Source organism: Melospiza georgiana, chromosome 1 (genome assembly GCF_028018845.1).
Source record: "Melospiza georgiana isolate bMelGeo1 chromosome 1, bMelGeo1.pri, whole genome shotgun sequence".
NCBI classification, from domain to species: Eukaryota; Metazoa; Chordata; class Aves; order Passeriformes; family Passerellidae; genus Melospiza; species Melospiza georgiana.
This window is the reverse complement of record NC_080430.1, coordinates 109,251,450-109,271,817: the sequence shown is the minus strand read 5'-3', so window position 1 is coordinate 109,271,817 and position 20,368 is coordinate 109,251,450. Positions and strand designations below refer to the sequence as shown.

General features: G+C 40.3%; 1 protein-coding gene across 1 annotated transcript in view; it reads right to left on the bottom strand.

Moving 5' to 3' along the window:
• Window positions 1-754: 754 nt before the first annotated feature.
• The window catches only part of TAF4B (TATA-box binding protein associated factor 4b), a 71,083-nt gene continuing 51,469 nt past the window's right edge, over window positions 755-20,368 (bottom strand). The window contains exons 14-15 of the mRNA XM_058029649.1: window positions 13,641-13,748; window positions 755-2,658 (exon numbers count right to left, since the gene is read on the bottom strand). Of these exons, the coding sequence (XP_057885632.1) occupies window positions 2,494-2,658; window positions 13,641-13,748 (273 nt within the window). The 3' untranslated portion in view covers window positions 755-2,493. The remainder of the gene's footprint in view (window positions 2,659-13,640; window positions 13,749-20,368) is intronic.

Below are 20,368 nucleotides of genomic sequence, written 5' to 3'. Positions count from 1 at the left end.
TTGGGAGTGGGGTGGGTGTGGACATGACACATGGGGGAACAGGGAACACACAGGGAGAATCTACTGGTGAGAGACAACTTGTTCTGGCAGCAATAAAAGCATGTGATCTTCATCATAGGTAGGCCATAAAAACACCTGAATCATCCATAATCCTTTAGATATATCTATTTATCAATTATTTTCTCCAACATATTTCACTTCAGTATTGCACTGGTTTCAAGAGAATGAGGCAGGCCAATTTGCAGATGCTCTTTGTGGTTCTCCAGCCTGCATTTAATTAATTGTGAGTTGCTTTAAAAGTTATTTAGGACAGTGCTTCCACAGCACATTGCTGACGTCTGACACAGTTCATGCCTTCCCTTCCCAGAACATGTGCAAAGCTCTCACCTCTAGCCAGCTGTTACCAAAAACCACCACAACCCAGTCTCTGTGCTGACAGTAGGAAATCAGAGACATTTCTTTTTCTCCCTGCTCACCCTCCCTCTTTCCAGCAATCCTCTTCTCCGTCACCTCCCTGTTTTAAAACCCCTTCAAATTGAGATGTTCATAGTTAATATGTTACATGAGGAAGGCGTGCCAGCTCCTGTGATGGGCGGACAGCTGGGACTGGCTCTCCAAGTCACACCATTAGTCATGGTGCTGACAGCGTCAGATGCTCAACTTCTCATGTCAGGAAACAAAGTTACCAACTTATTATTTTTAATAAAATAATTGCTTTAATGCAGTATTTAAAATAATTTTTAACATCTGATCAATAAGATAACAGTACACAAATATGGAAAATGCTGCACTTTACATAAAAAGTAAAGCTAAGCATTTAATAATACAAAACAATTTTGCCTGATGCCATCAATATCTTGCAAACTATAGTCAAAGTACTGCTTTTCTTATATATATATATATGTGCTATATATACATATATAAATAATTTACAGCATTCATTTACTAGATTTGTTTACTACCGTTCCAACAAAAACCAACATAACTGATTCACAACTTTGTGAATTTGGGAACCATCTACAGCGGTTCTGACAGTGCAGAATAGTTGTGTGAATAGTTGCTTCAAGTTTTGAAGCAGCATGCCAAGTAACCCTAGGAAGCTTGTTTTTTGTCAAAGAAAAGAAAATTCAGCAGGGAGCCATTCAATAGTTGGTTGGAGCATGGTGCTGATAATGTTCTGCGTTCGATCCCTGTGCGGGCCGTTCACTTTAGAGTTGGACTCGATGATCCTTGGGGTAGATCCCTTCCAACTCAGGATATTCTGTGATTCCGTGAATGCAGTCAGTGTCTTTCCCACCAGTCCTGGGAAACAGCCATGCTATACAGTGCTGTGTCATGAAAGGCAACATGTTTGGAGCCTGGGGAGAAGGGTGACCCAGAGGGCTTTCCTTGCACCACAAGGCAGTCTTTAACAGCAAGCCGACAATCTTTGAACCTGTTCTAACAGTCTTTATAATCCAGAGTCCTCCTTCTCACTGAATGGGAACAAAGCAACTGTCTAAATACTTTCTATTTGAGAAGCTTCCCTGTTACACCACAATAAAGTATTAAAACAATATTCTAAAGCAGTGAATCCTGTGCTTTGCAAACACTGCTCCTCTCCAAGGAGAGTCTTCAGCTCCAGAGTTTCAATGAATCTCAACTTTTCTCTTTTTTGTAGTCAGTACAGGTTTTGTTAATCTCTTTCCACATCTATGTTTAAGTTCAATGCTATTTTTTGTATCCACAGAAAGATAAACTGTTTTTTTCTGTTTACCCTCCCTTTTTAGGATTTTTTATTCCTTTTATTTTTAGTAACTCCAAATTTTCCATGACCATCTAAGTATGCCCTAGCTACACTGTGTGGTGTACTTCAATCACTGATTTGTCCTCCTTCCCTCAGTCACCTTCTCAGAGGAAAGGCTGAAGGCAATTGAGGCAAAGTGTGGGGTACAAAGGACCCCTCATTCCTTTTACTTGCTATTTATCTCCACAAGTGAGCATCCAGTAGTAATTCTAAACACAGAAAATTTAAGATGTTGAGTCACACAAGCAATACATTAGCAGGTTTACTGACTGCTGGTTCATTATTAAATACAGTTGCCATGCTATGCTGTGCCATTATAATGATATTTGTTTCCCTAAATAAGATGGGGTTGGAAGGTGGCACTACACATAGAACAGATGTTGCAGACTCTGGAGTACTGAAACAAGTGGCATACATAAACTAGGGACACTTATCAAGCCCTCAGAGCTTGTAAGACAGTTCAATGCAAGCAGATAGGTGCTTATGTGTGCAGCTCAGTGTTTTCACTGGTTTACAGACAGATTTAAGCCAAGTATTATTAAAAACCTTACAGGTGCTAAGTTAGGTATTTAATAAAAATGTTTATCTGTAAACAAGAGTTATCCTTACAACGGATCATTTTCCAGAAACTGGAATTTCAAGACAGTGCAACAATGCTTCAGTGTTATCTTTGGCAGTAGACAGCACGGTGAAATGCAAGATTGAAATCACTTCAGAAGGGCACGGTACAAGCGTAGAGAATGCTTCATCTCCCTCTCTTGTTCCATGCAGAATATCAAGTCCCTGAGACAGACACGGGTTACTCGTGGACAGAGCATCTGCTTCGTAAGGCTAAAACCTGATGATCCAGCAATTCCATTGCTTTTCAAACCCTAAATGGGGGAGAGAGGAAGAAAAAACCCATCAGAAACATTAGAATTTCATGTAAATATAAGTTTTAACTAAACTGGTAGGATTATAATGCCTACTTGTATAAAACTAGCCCACAGATGTTCAGCTTTCCACGTTGAAAACCAGCAATCCAAAAATCCTTGCAGATTAGATACTGAAAATGACAAAGCAAGCGCTTGCCAGCTGATGGTTTATTTCAGTCAAAGCAACCACAAAGTTCTTTCTTCCTTTAAAATTATACAAATATGGTAGGATAAATAACTGCCATTTTACTGAAGTCTGCCAAACAGACTTGCACTGAGAAAGCATCAGCCAACTATGAAGAAGGTACTAACACACAGTACCTATGCAGAGCCCCAGGTCATGCACAGCCCTTACTACCACTTGCTCCAGAGGTTTCCATCTCTTCATGAGGAAAACTGTCACTGTGAGTGCACCCTAGCTTTGGAACATGGCCAGGTGAAACTCATCCCAGCCATCATCTGTGCTCTGTCCTTTAAAAGGGCAACAAATACTCAGTGAAAGCATCCAGATATTCAGAACACTGTATCTGAGCCTATCCACCTCAGTCAGCTGCCTTGCTTGGTTATGAAAATACAATTGGTAGGAGATGATGACATTGAGTAGTTTTATATTCAAGCTACTGGAATGAGCAACCCCCACGCTTTCCAAAATGCCCCAAGATTTATTATTAGGGGTGGGGAAGAGGAAGATTACCATGAGCTGCACAATAGACTGGCTACTTATCTTGGAGCCAATCTGTGCTGCACAGCCAGTCTCTTATCACTACTGGAGGGTTCTCGGTAATGAATGTAATTTGTACAAATACGAGTGCTCAGTCTCTGTAACTTCAGCAGGGCAATGCCTGCCAGCATCAACACCACTTGGAGATGGTGTTGCTTGGATGCAGTGTTAACTATATCAATTCTTACCCTAACACTCTCTGCAAGACTTCAGCAAAATGACTTTGCCCACTTTGCTTAGAGAAATCTGTTTAAACCCCCCATTTATTAGAAATGACTACCAGTGCTGGACTACATATAGCAGCAAATGCTACTGTTGTTAGGGTGGAAGCATTGAAATTTATTAAAAATATAAAGAGATTCACCAGAGAGCACATGCTAGCCACAGAAAACCCAGGGCACATTGCAGAAATGGAAGCTGTATTTTTTTACAAGCAGCACACAGGGTATTCAGCACCATTTCATTTGCTTTACAGTCAATACTATTAAACACTATGAAATGCCATCATTTGAAACTTTCAGTTTGTTAAATGGCTCGGAACAAATGCGTGCGTGGGGAAGACTGCTGGCCACATTGCACAGAGGGCACTGCTGTCCTGGTAAGACACAAAAGGGTCACAGTTCAAGTTTGTCATATGACAACCCTGAAGGATCCAGGGAAAAGATAGCTCTGCAATGCAGCTGCCAGCACGGGTTGAAAAGGAGGTCAGTCCAACAGGATGCAGCAGAAGGCCTGAGGCAATGTTATAAATGAAACAAACCCCAAGGGTTTTCAGTAACCCAACAGCAATGTCCTTTATAATTCAAAGAACTTTATTGAGGTGAAAGTATTTTCTCTCTAAATAAGTCATTAGACTGGAAGTCTTACCTTTAAAAAGACACCAAACAAAGCCACCTCAGTCCTGTTCACTCTTAGAAAAAGGGAGACAGACGGCACAAATCACCCAGCCCGCTTTGGAAGCTGCTGTAGCTGCAAGATGCTACAACAGGGAAGAAGCACCAAGCTGCCTGAATTTGAGTCAGAGTTATGGATTTGTTTATTCTTAAATTCCTACCCATCATGCTCAGTGCAGAGACATAAAGCGATATTATGCTGTAATACCACATCCAAAGTCAAAGCTTGTCCTGGGCTCCTGTTTACTAAGACAGCCATTCACAGCTCTAAGTTTCCCACAGCATCACTCTGGCATATTAAAGCTACTGAGCATAGAGTTTCAGGGGCCAGGGAGCTCTCTGACAACCAGCAGCTCCTACCACATGGAGGTCTTCGACAACCAACAGCTCCTACCACAACCAACAGCTCCTACCACTTTAAAAGAAAGTGTCCTTCTCTCAAAGTACATGTTGGTTTAAAATTAAAGAAGCCAACAGACAGCCTAGGTCATTCCAGTCCAGATAGGGACCATGCTGGGGAACTCACCTAAAGTGAATCTCTGCAGTGCTGAGCACCATCTCCTGTTAGCTACTGTCTTCCACAGTTGTATTGAAACACTGTTTTTTCCTGGTTTGGTTTTGGAACTTGGACCAAGCATTGGTCCAAGATCTGCACATCCCAAAGAACCATCACAGACCCCTCTGTTAATGTCCAAGTCTTTACTTATGAAATGCCAAGCTCTGAGCTCTCAAGCTGACACAAGTGACACTTTAGGGAGGGTCTCCTGCTGCTCCACTTTAGCAAATTCCTATTGGGCAGGAGGTCAACATTGTCTGGCCCTAGGCAACAGTCAATAATCCTCTCCTTTAGATCTCACATACCCCTTCCTCAAAAGCACAAAACTTTTGAGACTTGAAAAACACCAGCTCACTCCTTGCTCCCAGACATCTCCATTATGCTCCTTCCATTTGGGCAGCAAGCACTTGTGCCTTGCTGTTTTGGGGGATTCTTCACTGCTAGTCTTCAGCACACCCCAAGACAGCTTTGTCTGTTTCCAGGGGAAAAGTGCTGCTTTTCAACCAGGTCACAGACAATTCAAAGACAAACAAATAGAAAATGCATACCTGTAGAATCAGTTCTAACAAAGGGTACTGCAATCAGCTTGCATCCCCCTTCTGCAACATCTGATTATTAGTGCTCTAACTAGCGATTTCTTTTTTTCTTGCTCTTTTTTGTTTGTTTGTTTGTTTGTTTGTTTGTTTGTTTGTTTGCTTGTGGAGGGTTTTTTTGTTTGTTTTTTGTTACCTTGAAGTTCCCGCCTTTCAGTAAAGCCTCAGCACCCTGCCTTCCTTCCAGAAGGGAAATGACAGAGACATGCAGCCCAGGAGGGACAACTACCAGTGTAGATTCTACCAGTCTGCCTGGGTATCACAGCTGACAGACCCTGTTTGTAAGCCAGGTGAGGCACTACAGCAATGTAACTGCACCACTGGAAACATCTATCCCAGTACTGAGACAACAACTGGCTTAAAATCAGCCCCAGGAGGTCACAGCAGCAGCAGTCCTGCTTTTGAACTGTCCTCAGAACTGAGCCCAAATCAGCACCTTTTCCACAGCAGCACACTGTCACCCTTAGAGCCTTTTATAAACACCTGACAGAGATCAATTACACTCACTTGGCAGCAGAACCCATTGAGGTGCTCCTGCTGTAGTCCCAAGCTGTTGAACAGCCAGTTTCATTCAGAGGTTGCTCTGGAAACCTGTTTAAAGATCTCTAGAGCTCTCTCCAGTGGCTGGATGGAGAATGAAATACCAATTCTCTGACAAGGCAAGAGTGAAGTTAATACAGAGCCACCACTCCCACCTTACTTCTAGTCTGCAAGGTATCTGGAGCTTGGCATCTGCAAGTTTGGATCATGGATACCAACAAGGATTTCAAAAGTGCTCAGAGCTATTCTGCAGGCCCTGATACAAAGCTCATAGAGGTCTGCAGACATCTCCCCCCCCCCCCCACCAAGTTCCAGTCAGGTTCGTTCCTAGTGAAGTACACGCTCCCTTCCCAAATTCAACCAAAATTCAAAATTTTAGACTCTTGGGAGTGAGACACTTTAAAGGGGAAAAGTACTCAGTCAAATGTTTAAAAGTCAAGCCAAGAGTTCTCATTTCAATTTTTGGTGTGGCATAAACATATCACAGGCCCAGAGCCAAGATCCCAAGAGAGCAAACTGTTATTGCAGCTCTGCTGCACATAATAAAAATACCACCAGCAGAAGGAAGCAAAGTCATGAGACATTTTTCAATGACATCCCCAAACACTAAAAAATGCCAGCTGTGTGCAGCAGAGGTGTTGCTGAAAGCTGGTAAGAGCATCTAGTGAATTGAAGCAAAAGCTTCCAGGTTCAACCCCCATCTCAGTCACGTGTGGTCACGCTGAGATCAGGGATATCTAGTGTATGCAGTACTTGGCTCTCAGCTGTAAAACACAGAACACATTCCTTTCTCATAGGAAACAAGGGTTAAAAAACCACTGTGTTAACATACTGTGTTCAAGCACTTACCTGAGTCTCCTCCAGCAGCCAGGGGGAAAGGAACAGACCCTGGCAAAATTGTGACCTTTTTGCTCGTACACACAAGTGCCTAATGTAGGCCAGAGAAAGCAAAGTGAAAGAAGTTGACAGCAGTCTGGTGGCAAGCCAGCCTACTGATGCTGCCTATTCTAACAAACCTTGGTCTGACAGAAATACTCCCACATTCACAACACTAAAGTATTAGATGACTCAATATTTACAGGATTCTTTTTTTTAAAAAAAAGTTGGTTATTTTAGGTTGGGGTCTGGGGATTTTATTTTTCTTTTAACCTTACACACCATTAGGGTAGCCAATGGCTGAAAGACTCAGATCTCTATATCCAGACTGCTTCTTGTGCAGCTGAAAACAAACGTGTATTTATGATGTTATCTGCAGCCTACAAAAAAGCCTCACAGAGCTGTCAGATCTATATAATAGAAAACCTCCATTCAATTACACATTTTTCTTCAGATTTCATTGCAACATTCCTACAAGTCTTTTCAAATGTAGGCAACAACATGTTTTACATATTGAAACAAATTACTGTGAATGCAGTGTCAGTTTATTCACTATTATGCCCAAGATTCATGTACGCATGTCACTTCTTATGGGTACATCAGATGCTTAATCTGTACCTGGAGGTAATGAATCCTATACAAATATGTCATGTTAGTTAACAGAAAATTATTAAGCTGAAATTTTCTGGCTCTTTGCCACATCATTTTAAGCAATGTATTGTCAACTAAATTATAAATCTCTTGACCCTTCACATGTCATCAACATTTGTGCATTACCAATATGTTCAGCCTAAAGCTACAATGCAATTAGTCATTTAAATTGCAGATCTCTTTCACATATAAGAAGAATTAAGTTCATCTCTAGCACAGAGAAGGCACGATATGGGCCAATGAACTGTATTTCTGAAGTCTGTGAATGGCAGTTGAGAATATTTTTGCCTATTTACATGGGGAAAAAATTCAGATCAAGTGTATAGCCTAGACTGACAGGCACCAGGAAATTCAGCACAGAAACTGAAACTCTTTAGCTGACAGAGCTGTGCTTTGTTAGGTCTTGAAACAGGTAACTAAGATGCTGAAGACATTTTAGAACTTCAGTAACTTTTAGCACCCTTCTTCCCCAAAGGTATGACCATGTCATAGACACTTCAGCTGTCCAAAAGCTTAAATAAGAACCAGAAATTTAAATCAAGAGTCTACATACATTAAGCATATGCAAGGTAGAAAAAACCTCACCCTCCAGTATCACTTAATACCTATGGGCTGGGGGAAGGGGTGACAAAGATAGAAAGAGACACAGAGAAAGTGAGGGAAACCACTGAAGTGTAGAAACAGATTCTGTAGCCTTGTAATGAACACCTACTTATATATGTGGCCCAATTTGAAGTGGTTGCTTTTAAATTAATATTATGCAGCTTCGAAGAAAATACTTTAGCAGACTATCATGTACCCATGCCAAAGACCAGACAGTGGCTCCACTGCACAGGGAGCTATCATTTGCTACAGAGCCAATTCATGCCTTTAAATTCACACTTAGACACAGTCATGTCCATAACGCCAATACTGAAACTGATGAATTGTCCTGGTGTTCCCTCATCAGAAGAGCTTATGGCCAAAAAGAGTGGCAGTAGCTTCTACAGTTACTACTTACAAGAGCATAAACCCCTTCTGGAAATAAAAAATAAAATAAAGTAGAATAAAATAAAATAAGTCATTGGATTGTCACACACCAGAAAAAAACAAATCATTTCTCTCCCCATGCCACTTGGAAGAGTTGGGTTTGCTTCCATTCTGCAGAAAGGACTTGTTGCTCAAAGGCTTAGTTCTTCCTCAGACAACCTAAAGAACATTTCCAAAGCTCAAACAAGCACCATGTACAGAATATGTTTAATCGATGTGCATACCAGCATCCCAGAGTTGTAAAGCAAGAAGGGTAAGTTTAAGTCCTACTAACAATGATCAGATGTGGCAGACACAAGAGAAGATGACAAGCTCATTTCCTCCACCCACAGTCATACTAAAAATGGAACAATGACCACTGTGGTAAACAAGACATTTCTTCCATTTTTGCTTGCCAAACTTCTTTGCAGAAGGAGAATGCAAGTGTGGACTGCTGTATTAGATGTGCACAACCCTGGAAGTTATCACATTATTTCAGTATGTTGGCCAGGGCTAGGAGTTCGACAGAAAGGGAGTATTTGAATGGCTCTGCACTGAGCACAGCATATCAGCTGCATGATTTACTAATGTAGCAACTACTTGCAGTAGTTTACGCTTCCACAGCAAAGCCAGACTAGCTGTGACCAGGCAAGACCCACACTCACTAACAGAGCAGCCAGTCTTGGCAGGGGATAGAACAGACACAAGCAGTACCTGGAAAGAGGAATTTCCTTTGTCATTGGATCTGGCAAAAAGAAAGGAAAGACATGCGATGTACAACCCTGAGTCAGTCAGTGGAACCAGCCTGGGAGAAAGCAAGTGAAGAACTCAGCACCAACAGCAGGAGAGACTGCATCACTTTTAAGTACTTTAGGTGTTATCATGGAGCCGGAAAAGCAATGCAAAGCAAGTGTTCTACCCCAAAAAATTACACAGAAGTACTGGTATTCAACTAAGTTTTCCTATACAAAGTAGAAGAAGGGCCTGACCACAGTATTCAGATGAAGACCATAAGTGTAACAGCCAGTTTTCTGAGTCTTCTCTCAGAAACATTTGTAGATTTTTTTTCCTCCCTGGTGCATGATTCTGCACAAATAAATACAGAGCTCTTGGTTCAAGGCCAAAGATGACTTGCACCCAAGAAATCTCTGAATAGAAGGAAACAAAGTTTAAGGACTCAGAACCGTAGTCTTCAAACTTCTAAGATTCCAGTTACAGTGGAAATGAGAAAAAGCTGTTTCCAAAATGGCTTTGTCAACAGAAAAGCAGTAAAACTTAATAAAAAATATAAAAAATCCTTGACTATTTATCAGCATTGAAAACATTATGGAGCGTGTTACCAACCAGTAAAAGCTATGAAACAGAACAATGAATTGGGAAAATGAGCCTGTGGTTTCAAGTTTACTTTTTTCATATTTGTTTTAGAAGTGTCCTCCCTTCCCAAGATGAGTTACTTTTCAATTCTTCCTACCCTTTAATTCATTACTGTTTACCACATGCCCTCAAACTAGGGGAGGAGGAGAGGTGGGTAACAAATGCACAAACCCCAAGACACATATAAATGGAATCCAAAGGCCTCTCCTATTCATTCTGTCCAAAAGTGTCCAGAGGGATAAGAATGAGAGAGATGAAGATATTGCCACCTCTGGATTACAAGTAGCACCAATTAACACATTTTCACAACAGAGAGATTTTCTTACCAAGGCTTTCTCAAATTGCTCTTTCTGAACAATACCATTCAAATGTTAAGTTGCAGTGAAGAGAACATGCAAAACTACCCAAACTAGTGTTTCCAACAAGAAAGGAAAAAGAATTCCCATTATACTGCTGCCTTTTATTTTTTTTAATTAGGCCTAGAGCATTAGCCTTATTTTTTCATTCCATGATCATCATGGATTTGTCCCTACTGCTATTTCAACTTTCGAGATACATAAGCAATCATGGCAACATATAGATTATTCTTTTTATATTGCTTTTAGGTCCAAATTAGTTGCCAGGCACTCCTCTGGACAAGAGCCTCTTTCTGTACTTGTTACATTATGAGGTGATGAGGCTGCTGGCAAGCAGGCTTCTAGCTGGAAAGCACATGCTTGTGTCACCACATGTTCTAGCTACCACATTAAAACGACCCATAATTGGTCTCCTGGAAAGACCAAGTAAAGCACAATTTCAGACTTAAAAATAAGATGAACGTGCAGGAATCATGTGCTCAGCTATCTTGGGAAAAGCACTTTTCAGAAGAGGAGCAAAGCCCAGTGCTGGTGTGTGGAGAAATAGAAAACCTTGGGCAGAAAAATCATCCCAGTTAAACAGAGATACTTATTTGTGGATAAGTTAGCATACCATGCTCCCTAAAATGCTGGTTTGAGCCCTTCACATTTACTGCAACAGCAGGCAGCAGATCCAACCAACCCAGTCTGCTGAACTGAACTTTCCCAGTATCCATTACATTCTGGTACTGAATAAAGAAAGGCAAATAGACGACAAATTTGCTTACAGAGTTTCACTTTTTTAATACATACTGTAACTGATTATTTCTTCCCTGTCTGCCCAAATACATTAGGGCTTTGGTTTGCATCAATAATTGCTTGAAACAATTCCTTTCCTTTAATTATTGCAGTAGGCAACCATAAAAAGAAGCTGTACAGAGCTGACAGAGCCATAGGAGACACAAACATTGTACAAAGAACATTATCCAAAGAAAGCTGAAGCTGTAGTTAAAAATCTTAATCCAGTTAGCATCAGTGATTTCACTCAATAATGTTAAATATCATTCGCATTTAGGAATAACTTCTTCCATCGTACATGTCTACCAAGTTATCAGTTTTTAAAAATAAAAATAATAAAAATAATAAAAAATGGCACAGGAGTATTGTGCACAGATTTACTTGCCATTGCACAGTCTAGAAGTTCTGACATTTAAGATTATTTGAGAGTAAAGCTCTCTGTACTTTGTCTGTATTTGCAATTTGAAATGAAAAAGCACATCCTGCCTGTTTAAATTATTCTCAGACAGGTTGCCCAAAAAGATGATTTTAAAGATGCCCAAATGTGTATCAGCCTAAGGCCATATTGTACTTGCTTTCAGTTTCAAAGACCTCCTTTCATCTCTGAAGAATGGAATGTTGTTTACTGCTCAGGATGTTTTGCCATGTTATCATGAATGTATTACAAATGTTCTGCTTCTTGAACTAGAGAGTGTTTGTCAAAACCATTCTTTATTCTACATGAGAAGTCTTAAGCCTTTTATAAATCCTGCTTAGATATATTGGGACACTTAAAAACATTTAAATCTAAACATCCTTCTCAAGGATTGCTATCCTGCATAATTTCACAAAATAGAAAAAAAAAAAAAGTCTGCAGAGAAATGCTTTCCAGTAGCATGAAGCTTAAGAAGCAGGCACTGGAATGTGAGCTTGCATGCAAGAAACAAAAATGGTTTCACTGTCAGAATTACTTTCACCTACTGCCCTTACAAATCAGTCTGTATGGCAACCATATGAGAAGTTGCTTAAAATACAGCAGGTAAATTTGTGACAATGGAATGTTATCAAGGTTTATGGTCAGTTTTAGGCGTGTCGTGTCCACATTCTTTTGAAGTGGCAAAGTAAACAATGGATAACCAGCTTTCAACAGCAACACTGTTATCTGTCTCACATAATCTCATGAAGCTTTTAATAAAGCAGACATACCACAGATGATGAGAAATAACTGAAAAGTACTTAACAGGCAGACTTGTTAAATATTCAGAAACAAATCCGACAATAATTACAGAAAACCACTATGAAGAACAGGAATAGTAACCCGATAGAAGCTTGGGGGAAGATGAGAAAAGGATGGGGGAAACTGTTCTTGTGCTAGACTGATTTTTTCAAGTTTTTCCAGTGGTATTAAAAAAAAAAAAACAAAACATGCATTTAGCTTCATGTGAAAGTGCATTAAAAAAACTTCAAAGAAGAGAAGCTGCTCAAAAGCTGTGAACGCTGCTTTCTGCAGCTTGTTTAGAGAAAGATTGCTTTCCCTCACTTGTGGCTAACAGGGAGTATTCAAAGGCCTAATTTTACATCCATGTCAGGGAAAAAAAAAAGTTAAAAATTCACTGAAACAAGTCTATCTCACCTGCTTAGTGAGGCCTCTTGTCACAGTCCAGATGAAGAAGAAACCATGGGACAGCTGCCACCACTATCTCAGTTACAATGCAGATAACTGAGGACAAGGTCCTCCCAGACTCTGCTATGCTAAAATGACAGAGTAATTTCAATCCCACCATCTATTTAAGCTTCCCAGACAACAACAGTGAAAAAGACTGAAGGTTCATCAGAAAGGACAACTTCACCACAACTGCCTCCACACAAGAGTTACTTTCCAGGCTCCTGATCGTTGTGATTATGTCAGGGCAACCAGACTTTCACTTGAGCAATATCAAGGCTCCATGATAGAGGAGCAAAACTGGCTGTAACACCAATTTCTCCCATCTCCAGCAAAAATGATGACCTTACTATTCAGCACATTGAGAGATTTGCTCAGAAAAGGTTTGTTAAAAGCACTTCCAGTATCCAACATGAGCCACAGAAGATGATCTGGCTCATTGCAGGAAGTGAATGGTCTAGCTTTACTGACTTATTTACTGCTTTCAGGGAGAAACTAGCCAAGGTGAACTCACAGAATATTTGAGAAAAGTCCCTATGCATTGTGCATGGATTAATGTCCACAGTCAAATGTCAAATCAAGAACCATTTCAAAAGCCATCCAAACCAGGAACTGTGAACTCACCTAAGGGGTCATGACAATTGCCCACTGTGGAAGGCCACCACAGCTTGGTTACCCTCCACTATAGATGAGAATTTCTCTGAGTCATCATTTCATTTAGTCCTTTACACACAGCACTCTTATGTGGTCTTTCCTTTAACACACAATTACACACTCCCATCAAATTTACCAGAAACAATCCTTTCAAGCACCTAACTCACAAACTAGGTTTCTTACAGAATGCAACAAACTATTTTGTGTGAGAGAATTCACACTTCTTCCTACAGGGAAAGATAAATGTAATTCAGTATGAAGATTAACACCATGCAAGTCATTACAAGCCAGGTCTGTACCTCAATGTTCAACGAATCCAATGGTCTTTTCTTCCTTGGTCCAATGGCTGCCAAAGCTGTGAGGTTGGCTTCTCTTTGTTGCATCTGTGCTAATTCCAGCTGCTGCATCTAATTTAAAAAGAAAACACCTACATTAGTTATGACACACATTATGTTAAAGGTTCCTTTTAGAGCTGTTTCAGATAGCTCTGTAGCTCCTTCAGAAACAACGTGTTTCACAGCATCTCTCCCCTCTTTCTGGTCCCTTCTGATGAATAAGGTTTGTTATTTCTGGTTAATGGAAAATCTTGGTCTGAACTGGTTTATGAAACTGGATTAGTATTAAATTTGAAGTTACCAGGCTATGTGACCTGGTTTTATTCTTATTTCAAAATCTCAATTCCTTGCCTATCAAGCAAGATACCCAATTTCCCTACCACCTGAACTCAACACTTAATATTGCATTTGTGAAACATTGTACTACCCAATTTAAGAGGATGCTGCTGTTTGACTGCTAGTCTTTATTTTCCCAGTATATATTTGAATGTTCAAGAACATCTGAAGCAAGGCAGAGATACACTGCATGTTTATTTTCACTCACCTCCAAAACTGTTGAACACTAAGAAATCATTAGAAACAACCTTCACCTGGGTTAGGTAAACTTGGGAAGGGATAGAAACCCACAGTAAAGAGCATTAAAAAAAAATTAAAAAAAAAAAAGTTTTATTCTTGTATTTTGAGATACATTCTAATACATTCTATTCAATAATTATTGATGCCAGCTGCTCTGGAGTTCAACCCAGTCAAGTCTGCTGACAGCCTTACTGTCTTAGATCAGCCACCCTGCTAATACAAACACACTGCTTCCAGATCCACCAGCTGTCCAACCTGGAGCATGGGTGGAGAAAGAAGGTTTTCCAAACATAAACCTCTAGGTGATGTCAGCCTGGGGATGGTCTCACCTGCAACTGTAGCCCATGTCCTCCCCTAAGAAGATTAAGACTAAGAAGATTGCTCAGATGGGGATTCTCTGCATGGATGTGTGTGCATATCTTAAAAAAACTGAAGTACAACCATACCATGGGTGGGAAAGCATCCAGATTTCCTCCACTCCCCCACCATAAACCCAGTGAATTACCTGGACTTCCTCACCCAGTCAATACAGATACCTTGCTTACCAAGCTTGCAACACTATGATTTTGCTTGCTTTTCAGCTCTCAGAGATCCCACTTGGAGAGGAGAAGAGCAGCTGATAACAACTGAGCTTGCAACTGAGCTTACATGGTGTTAAGTCCCCTACTTGCTGCCACTTAAATAAAGAAGAATCCACAACAACGAAATACTTTGGGGCTCATGGGGAGTGTTTTGGGGGTGAAAGACTTTGGGTGGGTGGTTTCTAGGTGGGTGGTGTTACAAGCCTTATTTTACATTATATAAGTAGAATTTAGTGATGGTGGCAGCTTCACATCAGATACTATAGCAACTAGGCTATTTAAATAAAAACAGTATTTCAGGGCAAGATTCCTAAAAGGACAGTGTTCCCCAGAAGACTCAGGGTTTTTCAGCAGAAATCAGGTTGAGTGAGATTTTAACAAATATGCTGAGAAGAAAGTTTTCAGGGGGTTTGTATGTTTCAGTTTTGAAAACAGCACTATTTGCAAGTCATCTTTGATCACCCAATGTAGACTTTTATTGTAGTAGTACTTCTTCACACAGCAGTATTTCTTCAAAGCTAGACACCATCCTTCACTTACCATGCACACTATTCTTGCTTTTGTGTGCAGTGTACACAATTAAAACCTTATTTATCAAAATTTACTTAATTCAGTCAGTTTGTTTTTATCCAAATATAAAGGATTGCTTTCAGGAATACTTTACACACTATGAACTTTCAAACTACTGGTATTTTGCAATTGTCTGAGGTTAACTCCAGTCAGCTTACTAGCATAAAATGTGTAGGATAAATTTTCCTTTAATCTCATATATAGAGTAAATCTCATATCTAGATTAAATCTCATATCTTTATATTCAGTAACACACTTCAGCCAATAAGACATGGGGGAAAGTGAAAATAAATTAAAAGAAAAATTTGAAACTTTGCAAACTGTGAAAGATTAAGGCAGGAGCAATAAAATGCTTAGAGTAAGCCTTAAATCTCAGCAATAAAATGCTGAGATTTTTGGCAGAGGTAGGTGCTGACTTCCAGCCTCAGCTGCCCAGGCCTCCAACACCTGGAGCCACCCCTCCTTATAGGCAGCTATGGAGCGTCCCTGCAGAAGTAAAGCACTCCTTCCTGCAGCAGGGAGGAAGTTCAGCCATCACAATGGTCACAGGTACACCACAGTCTTCTTGCCATGAGAAGGGGCACTGCAACATGCCATGCACACAGCACCCCTCTGGGGAGAGATTAAACTCCTAAAGGCTCCAATGAAAAAGAAAACCAGAAGGGGAAAGGTGATTTGCTTTAATTTAGAAACCATTACACTCAAAGTAAAACAACTTTTAAAACCATTAAACTTAAGACAATGCAAAACAAAACCAAAAGCCTTTATTAGTCCAACCGTGTGCTTCCATCCCTGGGAACCACTGGAAAACACATCCCCCTTCCCTCTCAACCCTACAAAACACACACTAACCAGCATTACTGCACTTAGACTTGTCAAAAACATGTGGCTGCTGAACACCTGTGTCTTGAAGTAACATTGAAATAAGCCCCTCTCTCCTATTCACAGCTGCTGTTGATGGGCAGCCATGGCCAAGTGTGACACAAAAGGCAGAGCTATGAATTAAATACCAAGAGGGCTTTGGGTTGGCATCAGCACGGGGTGGAGGGGACTGGGCAAGTGGAGGCTCTCTTGGTGGAGCATCAGGATGCTGCTCTGGTTGAGGACTGGGCAGTGCCTTGGCACCACCACCAATTACCCCACGGAATTCTACTGGACCGACTGTGCTGCTGGCACAGACACACTGCAGGAGGGAGCAATGCTGCTGGAGAGCAGTGCTGGCAGAGGTAACAAAGGAGGGAATGACACTTGGGACACTGTATAAAAAAAGATGTGCTTTCTAGAAACAGAACTGATGTATCTTCCACCAGGCAGTTTCCAAGACAATGCTGGAATCACACATCATTATCAACATCTGCTCTCCCCAATACATTTTCCACCTCCCAGCTAGTCAAAGGATTTTTCAAATCATGAAGAATCTCACCAGGGTTTGAAGCAAAAGAAGAAAAAAAATCGTTGTCTTGTTGCGTTCTACACATCTCAGGGATTTTTCTGAGAACATAATTAAGACAAATGAATTTAAACACTCAATTTCTATAATGGACTCAACAGATCCCCATTAAGCGATATGGGCAGGCATCCAAATTACCCTGCCGAAGCCAGCAAAATCATCTTTTCATCAAGTTTTGTTCCATTAAAAATTGCAGATTAAATGTCTAAACATTATGTGAGCAGTTAAAAGCACAGGATAAGGAGAAGACAGGCAGATAATGTCAAGGGATACCCGAGGATACTGGCTGGCTAACTACTGCCAGATTTTCCTAAACAAGATTAGGAAAGAGCAAGAGGTGACTGTGTGGAGTCAAATCTTTCTTTAATGGTTAGTTTTGTAGCATGTAAGTTAGGGAAGAAAAATCACTGCATAAGGGGCAGCAAAAGTGGTAGATACACTTTATTAAAATATAACACAGAGAAGCTGCATGGTTTCCCTTCTAGAGGTCAGTTTTATTAACATTGCTGTCTTTGAGTATGATAGGATACAAAGAGAACTGTCACACCCAGGTGAAATCATACCATCATACTCATCTTGACAACAGATTGATCTTCTTCCTTGAAGACTGAAGTATGTGATGGCAATTCCAGAGGAGCAGGGGGGAGCTGCCCCATATGTTGGACCTCCAAACTAGCAGGCTGCCCCTCAACCTGACCTACTTAGTCTGCTGAAAGATGCTGCTCTTCCATCACAACACAAGAACCCAACACATGCTCTATTCAAAATTCATTCCCCAAGAAGGGCAATAAGAGGGGGTGGGTTCCAGGCAAGTGGCAAATGAATGTTCATGCTTCCTTCCCCCCTTTCCGATTTCACATATGCTAAGAACTGCAGTACAAAGAGTTCTAAAAACCTGTGTATAAAGATCAAATTGCTATGAAAACGTCTCAGAACTTGTAAAATAGACTTTGTTGCTGCTGGCCTTTTTAATAATAAAAATAGGGTTTAAAGTCTGGTCTTGCAGCAAGCAGGAATCTCTAGGGTGACACAATAACCATTTTAGTTAATCTGACCTGCAGCAGAAATCAGGAAATAAGGTACGTTTTAAAGTCCTTCCTTATAGTGAAATGGCATTTGCAGCATGGCTGTAATCACACAGAATGAAAGGTTTTAAAATTGACCTCTCTGTTCTTCACTCAATCCTCTGAGAAAAGTATTTTTTTTTCCTGCTCACAGAAACTCTCTCACGTCTCACACACCACATTTCAGAAAATACTCAAAATCTATTTTTACTGTTACACCAACGACATTTTTGAGGCACTTTAATATTAAAAAATAAATTCAAGTTGTATAAGAAGACAAGAAGTATTTCACCTATAAGATGCTGAAACTTTTACTTAAAGCAATACTGCAGACTGGTTTTAAACCCTTTTGGTTACAAAGTACGTGATAATGTGGTTGCCTGTCTTATCAGAGCCTCAATAATGCAAGTTATGCAAATCTTAAGGCTTTCCCTAGAGAAAGAATATCCCTTAAACACAACTGATGAAAAGTATACGCTGCTATAAATAAACTAATTCACAGCAGCTAATCCATGATGTGTACAGCAGAAGGTGGATGTATTATCAAAGGTGGGGGAAAAAAAAGAGTGTTATCTAGCTGAATACAAGTTCACCTTGGAAAAAGAGTAGATTAAAGTCTTTGTGTCTGGTCACAAAGTCCCCAGGACAGGATTCAGATATTTGATATAAGCTTTCATAGAGGACAAAGTACATGAAACATTTGCTCTCTAGATCCTCAAAAAACAGATTTACCAGGGAAGGTTTTTCTACAGGTAGAGATGAGATCACTGGTCTTAGCCAGGGCTCCCAGAGCAGTAACAGGACTGAGGTTAAAGAAAAGCCAGACAGGCAGCCCTTGTCCAGCAGATGACACGCCAGCATCGTGCTGGCATGAGAAATTCATACCACTGTCTGCTTCTGCAGGCACTTCAATGAACAAAGTGCTAGGAAACAAATCTGAGGAGCGGAGAAAAGAAATCTCTCTTCGTTTGAACACTAGGAACTTATGCCTGGGGAAAAAAAAAAAAAAGCCAAAAAATTGTCTTGGCAATGCAGTAATAAATAAATTCAGCTCCATGGATGTAAATGAGCTCAGAAAAAATGCTGGCAAGACAGATGTGGCTAAACACCACAATTTTGGACTTGGTTATAATTAATATAAGAGAAATACTTAAAAATACATGTACAAGATACTGGGTTTAATATTAAGTAAAAAGTGGTGATGTCTCCAGATATGACATTACAGGCAGATGGAGTACAGGACAGATTAAATAAATATTTAAACTAACAGAAGAACTGGCAGGAAAGGAAACCAGGGAAGGCTGAAGACAACTTAATGTATGCCTAAGGGTTATGTGTGCTATCCAGCAATAAGTACATCAGGAGTAATAAAAGCACTAAAGTAGATGAACAAGAATTTTTATAAGACTTGCAGAGGGTGAGGGGGGGAAAGAAAGGAATACAGGCACACAAAAGAGACAGAAGCTCCCAATCTCATCAGCTCCCTCAATACAGAAACTAAACAATAAATTAACAAATAGTAAAAGTCAAAGAAACTGTGACCAAATTTCAATGTCTACCTTTTCTAGCTTGCAACTGTGAAAGAGAAACCTCAGGACCTCTCTGAGCCTTTTACTACCCTTTACTGTGTATTTTTAATGAACTAAATACTGAGATACCTTTTTAATGGGTCCACTTATACCACTGAAATGACTTTTCTCTTTTTTGTATCCATTCTCTCTTTTTGACCAGCTTTTTCAAGCAAGGTTTCACTGGGTTTCATTATGTGCTCTGTTTAGTGCTTTGAAAGTTGTCTACTGCTCTCAGTCACTTCTCTCTTCATTGTCTTTGGAAGAAAGAACGGCAATTTTTTTCACATTCCCTTTAAGCATTTTAAGGAACTTGAGAAGAAAATGAAAAATAAACCTTAAAATCTGCTTTCAATCCCAAGCCTCTCACACTGGTTGTCATAAAGCTCAATGAGCATTACTGCCTCCAGCCTCTACCTTTCCTATACAAAATTTTCTGCCCTACAGGTTGAACGCAGCTGAATAGCAGACTTCTCATATGGGGGACATTCTCTGAGGAAAACTGACACTTGGAGGCTGCATATTTAAACATTTACCATCCTCTCCTCTTGCCTATAATGCAGTTTCTCTTCTTGCAATTGCTCCCTTTCAAACTGTTTTAATTAGCCATACAATTAGTTTCCACTGACTTTTCCCTCTGTTGTAATTTAGATTTAACAGCAGAAAGGCAGAATAGCATGCACTAGTTTGAAATGCAGCCCTGACTTATAACAGAGCTGTATTTAGTACTGTAGATTTCTTTCAGGTTAATATCCCACATACCTGCTTCAGTGGCAGGACAGGCCCTACTGTGGCTGTGTGCCCCAAGACCAGTGCTTTGCCTGTCTAAAAGGTTGCAATTAAATGTTCTGAAGAACAACAGAACAGTTTTCCAGGACACCCA